This window comes from Austrofundulus limnaeus, unplaced genomic scaffold, assembly GCF_001266775.1.
Source record: "Austrofundulus limnaeus strain Quisiro unplaced genomic scaffold, Austrofundulus_limnaeus-1.0 Scaffold38, whole genome shotgun sequence".
Taxonomy (NCBI): Eukaryota; Metazoa; Chordata; class Actinopteri; order Cyprinodontiformes; family Rivulidae; genus Austrofundulus; species Austrofundulus limnaeus.
Genome location: NW_013952440.1, coordinates 990983 through 999735, shown reverse-complemented (window position 1 = coordinate 999735; position 8753 = coordinate 990983). Strand labels below are relative to the sequence as shown.

General features: G+C 38.3%; 1 protein-coding gene across 1 annotated transcript in view; it reads left to right on the top strand.

Moving 5' to 3' along the window:
- The window catches only part of arhgdig (Rho GDP dissociation inhibitor (GDI) gamma), a 27626-nt gene that overhangs the window by 11616 nt on the left and 7257 nt on the right, over nucleotides 1–8753 (top strand). The window contains exons 2-4 of the mRNA XM_014006835.1: nucleotides 4165–4338; nucleotides 5542–5665; nucleotides 5847–5940. Of these exons, the coding sequence (XP_013862289.1) occupies nucleotides 4165–4338; nucleotides 5542–5665; nucleotides 5847–5940 (392 nt within the window). The remainder of the gene's footprint in view (nucleotides 1–4164; nucleotides 4339–5541; nucleotides 5666–5846; nucleotides 5941–8753) is intronic.

Below are 8753 nucleotides of genomic sequence, written 5' to 3'. Positions count from 1 at the left end.
GCAGAGGGCCGGTTGTGATTACCTCCAGCACTTCATGTTTAACTTTGACCAAACACAAGTCATGTTCCTCATCTCATTGGTTGAGCACTGCTGACAGACATTAACTAAGCTCTACGTTTTATTTCCTGCATAGAAACACTTATGAACACTGAAAAGTACTACATGTACGACTGACTAAATGTGAAATAAATAATACAAAATTATATTAAAAAAAGAAAGAATGTTTTACTTATTGTTGAGTAGCTGCTGTCTTGAAAAATGAACTCTCCCACTTTCTGATGGGGAATTCCCAATGGAAGGGTGTTCCAGTTTGAATTTGCAACTTGTAAATTTTAACTTCCCACTTGTAAGTTGGAAATTCCCGCTTCCTGGTAAAACTAAACTACAGCAAAGGCAGCCAGTGAAATTTCAGCAAAATGAAGATTTTACAGTGTGAGCATTGCCACCCAATGCTGTCATTTTGCAGGTAATATAACTAATGTGCATTATGGGAGATGTAGTTAATGGTCAATGCTGGCTTTAAAGCAGCTTTTTTTAAAGACATTAATACATCTTTGAATCTCTCGCGGGCCACATAAAATGTCATGGCTGGACACATTTGGCCTGCGAGCCTTGAGTTTGACGTGATTTAAACCTCTTCACTGTCTCTTATTTTGCATTACTGTTAACTGCGGTCGTTAACAAGCACAAACAGCCTTTGCCGATTCACTTTCTTGCTAAATATCCCATCTCTCCAAAATGAGAACACAGCAAAAGGTGAGAGGTGATGGAACAGCGAGGAGACTTAAAGGGGTTGCCATGGTGATGGGCGAAGGCGGTCCCAACCGGTTTGCTGCCTTCAGGTAGTGGACGGACGMGCTCAGACAGTTCATGGAAGGATTCATTTGTGTGTTTTCTATAAACTCCGCACACGCACAGCTTTGAGGCGACGTCATCTCATTCATCTCACCTTCRCCCTCAGTCTGCCACTGACAGTGAAGGTGCTAAAAGTTTGGCATGTGTCTGTCTGTTAGCAAAATATCTCATGAACCACTGGACAGATTATAATGAAATTTATAGAAATTAATCACTGGATGCATATCTGAAACTCTTTAACATTTGGAGCCGACCTGATTTAAGAAAAGTGTCAAAACTAGCTGAACTACAAATCATAAAAAATAACTGTAACTTTGTTAATTTTGAAGATACCAAATATTTGGTGTGGTAGTAGATGAGACAAAACCCCAACAAACGATCGGACCGCCAACAGATTGAAAAGATCTTGGTTTGAAAATTTGCCATTAACCAGCTGAAGTAAACTGTGTCTGTCTGTTAGCAACATATATCATGAATAATTAAGCAAATTTTATTGAAACTCCTAACAAGTAATCATCAAAAGTATGTCTACAACTGATTAACTTTAAGAGTCTGTACAATTCAAGATGGCTGCCACAGCTAACCAAAATTAGCCAACACAAAAGTGTCTGTAACTCAGTCAAATGTACAGATTTTGGCGATAAATTTTCAGTTGGTTGTAGCTGAGAGTAATTACCAACACATTCTCTGAATATTTGGCATAACATTTATTTAATACAATTTAAAACAGTTGTTATGTCAGCTGACTTACACATTTACAGAATATAAATTGTGACTGGCTGTGTTGTCGTGACAAAGTGAATCTGATCAGAACCCTCCATCCGCCCTCTCTGGAGGTGCAGATTCAAAGCCAAAATTAAATTTGAGCTTGCAGAGCCCATTATCGATGTCTGCAAAGTTCAATATCAAATCTATACCCCTGATGAAATCCAAGCCAGACAACAGGAGCTGCTCTACATAAAGTAATCTGCCTCCTGACACAGACACTGAGCAAACGCTCCTGTGCTGCTGGAGCAGTTTAGTCACTAATACACCAGAGCTGTTTCCTGCTGGTGGGCTTCACTGTTGGAAAAAATGGATTTTATTTCAAAGGGTCTGAAAACAAACCTCTGCTGACCTTTAAGGGACTTGATAAATGTAAACCTTTAAGAGGTTTTGGCATGAACTGTGAGGACTTGAATCCATTTCTTTCCATTCCAAATGGGATAAATCACTTGTCTTTAGGAAAGATAAAAGAATTTTTTTTATGATGCGTAAAATTTGTTCCAGATTATCAAACGGGTCTGTTGTATGATATTCAGTCTAGAAAGCACCTTTAAGCTCACATTTATTGTTTTCCTTATAATGTTCAAAAACTTGAGCTGAAAACTCTTTTTGTGTCATTTTATGTCATTTCTTAAGACATTTTTTTACCACCTAATAAACAAAAAAAGACCACTCACAGACATGATTTGATTCAAAATGACTAGTGATCTTTGAGTCTTTCCGACACTGATACAGAGTAAAATTCAGACTGAGATCAACTATACTGATCCAATGATGATATTTTGCGCAAACAAACCTAATGTGTCTGGTAAATCTAGAAAAGTAGTGAATTTCAAATCACCACTTCATAAAGAATACAAGATATCAGACTAATTTATTTATTCATTTTAAACTCAGAATTACGTTGATGCAGCATCCTCATTTACAAGTCAAGCTAATTAAGAAAAAAAAAACAGGGGACACAACCATACAAAATATGTGAAAATTGTGTTTTAAATAATAAAATAATAAAACCATTAAAATAAATTATTGTTTATTATCAAGAATGACTATAATTAAGAAAACTTGTATTTTAAATCACATTATATGAACTCTATGTAACTTTAGCTGTTATTAAAATGCTTTTTTATGTTTAAATAGAAAATAAACTCATCTTCTCATCACTTTCTCTTCTAAACGCCTTGAAATTGGCCTCTGTCTCTTTAAGAACCACCTTCGCTTCTGTCTCACTCATTTCGGTGAGGGGTGGTGGTGGTGCTATGATGCAGTTTACTTGGCATCTGAAAAGAGCTTCACTGAGTGAGAACTAATGCTGAGAGCTCAGCAGACAGTTAGGTTTCACTTTCACCCGAGAGCCTGCAGGAGTCATGGGCGGGGTGTGTGCAGAGTGGGGAAGGAGGGCGCTCTGCCATGTGGAAGTTTGAGAAGGGGTTATCTGCAGAATCAAAGTGGGTGTGTCACAAGGGTGGGCGTGTCTAAAGCATAAACACTGTGGGCTACGAGGCCTACATGACGGTATCCTTAGACCCTGCTTGACCTCTATACAGCCTGACCCTGACCCCAACACTAAGGTTAAGGAGAAATGTGACCCAAGTAGGGGTCTCCAGAAAAAGTGGTGCCGCGGTGACACCCCTTTTTTTTGCTTGTCCAGTCAGGTGTGTCCCTTCAAAAAAGTCCGTCAAATCAGCTGTGTCGCTTTAGAATCGCCTTTCGTTGGGACACGCCCACTCGTCCGCAGAGACCCCTACTTGGGAAGTTTGGCTTAAAGACACGTCCCAGGGGCGTTTCTGGTCCCAAAAAGTGTTTCTGGTCCCCACCTGTCATTTTGCTCTTCCTAAGCATGGCTGCCTAAAAACGCTGCAGGATTTCTCAAACATGCATGAATGAGTCAAAGCAAGGCTTTGGGCATGTTTTTTATGAGAGTATAACATTATAACATGATATAAAACTCAAAAAAGTAGATTTTGCACGATATTGCCTCTTTAAAACATTATCTAAAGCAGGTAGGATGTTAACTGTTCATACCCTTTTCACAGAACCCTGCAAAAACTGACCTGAGCTATCAATAAAAGTTAATTTAAAGTCAATTTTCAATGTAAATCAGCACAATCGCTCTGTAGATGTTTGGTCAGCAGATCGAGTTAATCCCATTCAGAAATTTCCATGATGTGACAGTGACAAATGGGGGAAAATAGTCTCTCCTTTTTGCCTGTAGCTGAGAATGTTTATAGCACCTAACATACTTCAGTCATGGTGGCCATTAATCAACAGAATTAAAACAATGTCTTCAGGAATGGAAACATATTTTTCCCCTCTGCTGAGCTTGTAAAAAAAATGAAATAAAAATCAGTAAAACATTCACATTATAAAAACCTATAAAATGGAGATTTACTTTTAGCACAAGCATGTTATTCTTTATCCCCTTTACTTATCATACATTGAAAAAAAAGCATTATTTTTAAATTTTATCTTTGAGTTTCTTTCTGCCTCCTTCTTATGCTATTATCCTTTTTTAAGACTTATTGTATTTTACTCTTCATGAAGGTCTGCTGACTGACAAGAACGATTTACCCATCGAGGAAGAARCCAATGAGAGAAAGCTCAACTACAATCCTCCGGCTCAGAAGTCTCTGCAGGAGATCCAGGACCTGGACAAAGATGATGAGAGTCTGGTGAAGTACAAGCAAACCCTGCTGGGGCCTGAAGCGCTGCAAGCAGGTTTGTGTGTTTGCTTTGGCTCACAGTGTGTCTGCACATTTAATGGTATTGTTCGCWCTCTACGGTATAATGACTTGGCGCAGAGCTCTCACAAGCAGATCTGCTCGTCTCAGCATCTTTATTCCAGMAGCAGCCGGGCCTATGACAGCTGATATCAGTGAAACGGCTCTGACCGCTTCAGCGCTGTAACTCAACACCACGTCCTCCGCAGCTCAGCAGCTCTGAATTCAGTCATCTGAGAGTGGAAAAACACAGGACTTTATTGCCAAACAGAAGCTGTAAATTTATGCCAGCTTGTCAGATGTAGCAACAATTCTTTTGGTTTCACATTTGAATAAAAAAAAGGCTTTCACGTCAAAGATAGCTGCACCRTGTTTGTGTGATTTCACCCGTAGTGGACTAAATAATTTATTCTTATAATCAATCAAGAACAGCAGATTTAAAAGTGATCATGAAGCATAATTTGCAGTCATGAAACTTTTCCATCTTCATCTTTTATTAAAATATAATGCTAAGAAAAAAGTTAAAGGGATAGTTCAGATTCGAAGTGGGGTTCTGTGGAAAGGATATGAACCAATGATATCTTACCTGCAGTGGATAGTTCCTTGAAGAGTCTCAGTTTGAAGTCAGAGTCCCCGCCTCCATTAAGTTTCACTCTAATCCAGGAGTTTCCAAAGTCTACGAGGGTAATACACTTTGGTCTTAGCTTGTTATTTGATYACAATTCAACTTTATTTCTCCRAAMTGAARCTGTTTAAAGAGATATCTWCAACATGTAACATAATTACTTTTTTAACCTTTCAATGTAACCTTACTTTAAAAAATCAGAACTATTTTATCAAGTCAAGTAAAGTCAAGTAAGTCAAGTACAACTTTATTATCCCCGAGGGGCAATTTGTTGCGCAGACAGCAGTGAAAAGAGAAGAGAAAAACCCACACATACAATGTACCAAAAAAAAAACAAAAAAAAAAACATACATACATATATTCCACATTAACACTTAAAATATAGGCCTAGAATTAATCAGGCCAATTGCAGCTGTCATATCCTAATCTGCTTCTGTGTGCCGAGTTAAGATAAGCAACTCGCAGCTCCATCACGTGATTGAGGCACGATTAAAAAGGTTTCACCAAATTAAAGGAAAAAGCAAATAACAACTATAAGACATTTTTTTAAAATAACCCACTTTTTGTCTCTGTCAGACCTCTCTGGGCCGAACGTCAAGGTGACCAGACTGATCCTGCTGTGTGAAGAYGCCCCTGACCCAATCACCATGGACCTTACAGGTACACCAACCCTCTTCATGTGTGGCTTGATGTCMCTTTCGTCTCACTGAGCTGAACTTTGTGTGGTTGATTGAAAAAAAATAAAATAAAACATCGAAAGGTTTTGCTACAGGAAGGCAGATGGCAGGATTGTTGAAACTTCTTCTCATTTTCAGATGTTATAAACTGTGTGATGTTTGCTTTGAATTGTATAGATTTTTATATTTATTTTAACTCCTCAGAGCCCGAGCCCACAGCATGATGACTCCACCACTGTGCTTAAAGCTCGCTACATCTTTAAAAAGACACAAGACACGTGTTCTTGCTCACATGGTTGTGAGACCTTTTATTCCTGAATTTAAACACTTCACATTCATAATACATTTTCTGTTAAAAAAAGGAACATGTGCTACTTAAACTTTATTATGTGAAGGCTTATAAAGAATTCACAATATTGAGATATTTTTTCTTTTGTAAGTGTTTCAGTGCATAACTCACTCTGTAATTTTTATATATTTCAACAAACTATATATCAAAACATCCAGCTCCTTCAGGACATACGGCAGGACTTTTGGTGCTTCAGCTACTTGTACTTTCTGAGATATTTMGCTTATTCAGCCATTTTATTCCTCACTGAAAATGAATCTTCATCCTTAAAACTATTCAAAGCATTCATAAATCTTAATTGTACATTTTACCTTATGTTCTGGTTCTGTTTTTTCAATTTATTTATGCAAATTTCAGCTTTCTTCAGCTTCTGTTTTGCTGATTTTAGCTTTTTAGATATCATTTTGACATTATCTGCTACTCTTTTGTTAATTGCAACTTTTTATACTTTATTCTGCTAATTTAAGCTTCAGCTTCAGCTGCTTTCTGCTAATTCTTCTGTTTTGTGTGTGTTTTTAGCTACTTTATAACCTGTTTTTTTTTCAGCTAATTTTTTAAAAAATCTTTTAACATTAAACATTCACACTGCTTTTTCACAGGAAATGCAAATTCTCTAGTTTTATTGCTTTTTTTTTTTTTGCCCAAATGTGTTGGAGCAGTCGAATGTGAGCAGTGTAGTTGACCTGCTTTTCTGCATAAACACGCCCWCAAAGTCCTGACCAATCACGCGATAGTTGGCGCATGCTCTGCGAGAACAAAGTTCCACCAGGAACTTATGAATGAAACAGGTTCTAGAGAATAAAAAAGATGCAATCCTTGTTACGCAAACACTACATTAAGTTTGTTTAATTGGAATAAAATATGTGTTTGTTGAACAATGAAGTGATAATTTGCAGTAGTATTGCAATCAGATGCTCTGGGGTATCGTGTTACAGTCATAAATTTCTGGTCATGAGGTGAACTTTCTGCTGGAGGCTGAATGCATTATCATCCACCACAGGCTGTGCAGCATTGTCTGTTACTGTAAGGATGTCAAACAGGGTCACTCACACATTGCACCATTACAGAGATGATTGCTCGGCACTCTGAGCTGAAAGGGAAAGGGAGACAGTCTGACGGCACGCTTCATTCCCACCGGAAAACCTTTTCACTTCTGCCAGGTTGTTTTGAGGCTGCGACTCTGCCTGAACCCTCRGTTCATGACTGCTCCCGCATCAAACCACACATCAAACCACCGAGTCGCTGTCACAACAACCGCGTGGAGAGAACGGTTCAGTTATGAATAAATTACTGATTCCAGCGTGTTCAGAACAAGCTTTTAAAAACAGAACGAAACACAAATTACATTTAGGACTAAGAGTAGCCTATGTGGCAAACCTTGAAATGGAACCAGTCGAACGAAGAAGATGCATTGAATTGTAATTTCCACCTTCGTTTTCTTGTCTGAGCTGATGGACACATTCAAACAACATGCTAGCTGCAAAATGTAATGTGTTGATTAATTTTTTTCAGTAGAGATAAACAACTGGACAYACCTTTACACACTCACATCTAAGGTCAGTATCATTGCATCAAAAWCGTGTTTTTTGTGCAAGACTCTCGGGTTTGAAACGATGAGTAAATYCCATCCTCCACTTTTATTCAGTTTGGGGACAAGAGGTGTAAATCAGCAGCTTCATCATGGATTTGTTTGGATGATGAGAGGATATTTCTCAATATMACAAAGTCTGTCATGATACCATTTCCATTCAATTCACAAGTCTGCAGTTGACATAATGSAAGATTATATTATCAATCCACATCAGGCATATGATGACGATATCAATCAATGTTTTCATTGTGCCTTAATGTGATTGAATCATCGATATAATTGATAAGCTGATGTGGATCAATRYATTGTTACACCCCTTGTTGGAACTGCAGAGAGTTTTTAGTGCGACTATGTCTGAAAAAAGCATTACATAAAAAATTATATCATATATTTACATCTTGCTTTGTAATCCAGGGTGGAATGAGCTGAAGCTTTGCACGTACGTGTTTCAAATGCAGTGTGGATGTGAGGTGGAGTGGGTCTCCTCTCTGCTCTGACTGCAGACMGGGTTTTCTGAGCCCTTTTGTGCTTCAGTCCATGTGGGAAATATTGCGCTGCACAATGGTTCCTCTTACAAAAAGTCTGTGTTTCAGTGTRAAAAATACAAAGTGTGGCTCATTACCTGCATGAAATGCTCGTGTCTCACAGTCAGTGTGTGAGGTCTGAGAGCCATGTTTTTGTGTGAGGAAAATGTCATGTAGCCACAAGAAGAACCTGCTAACTTCACCTCTGCTCAGCCCATAAAGAACCGTCAGTATTTAGTTAACACACCAACCCGTTCTCACCTCCTGCTCATCACTTACTGACGCTTGGTCAGGTTCCCTCTGCGTCCAGTTTKGACACGTCAAGTACCTCACTCATTTAAAGGGATCCCCGATCAGTTGTGATATTAGACTTTATGTGATAAACATATACTTTAACTGTAAAATAAAGACTGTAAAAACACTGTAGGATGTTCAGTTTTTATCATTTTTAAACTAAAAGTTTAAAAATATACAGTATTACACGGATGGGGCCATTTTATTTACATGCAAAGCATTCTGGGTAAATGATGACATCAACTAGGTCATCGATGCGAGGCTGCTAGCGAGCTATATCCACCCTGAAGGATGGGCTCTTTTAAATGAAACCAGAGAGCGTTGACAGAGAGGAGAAGGTAGAAATGACTCAG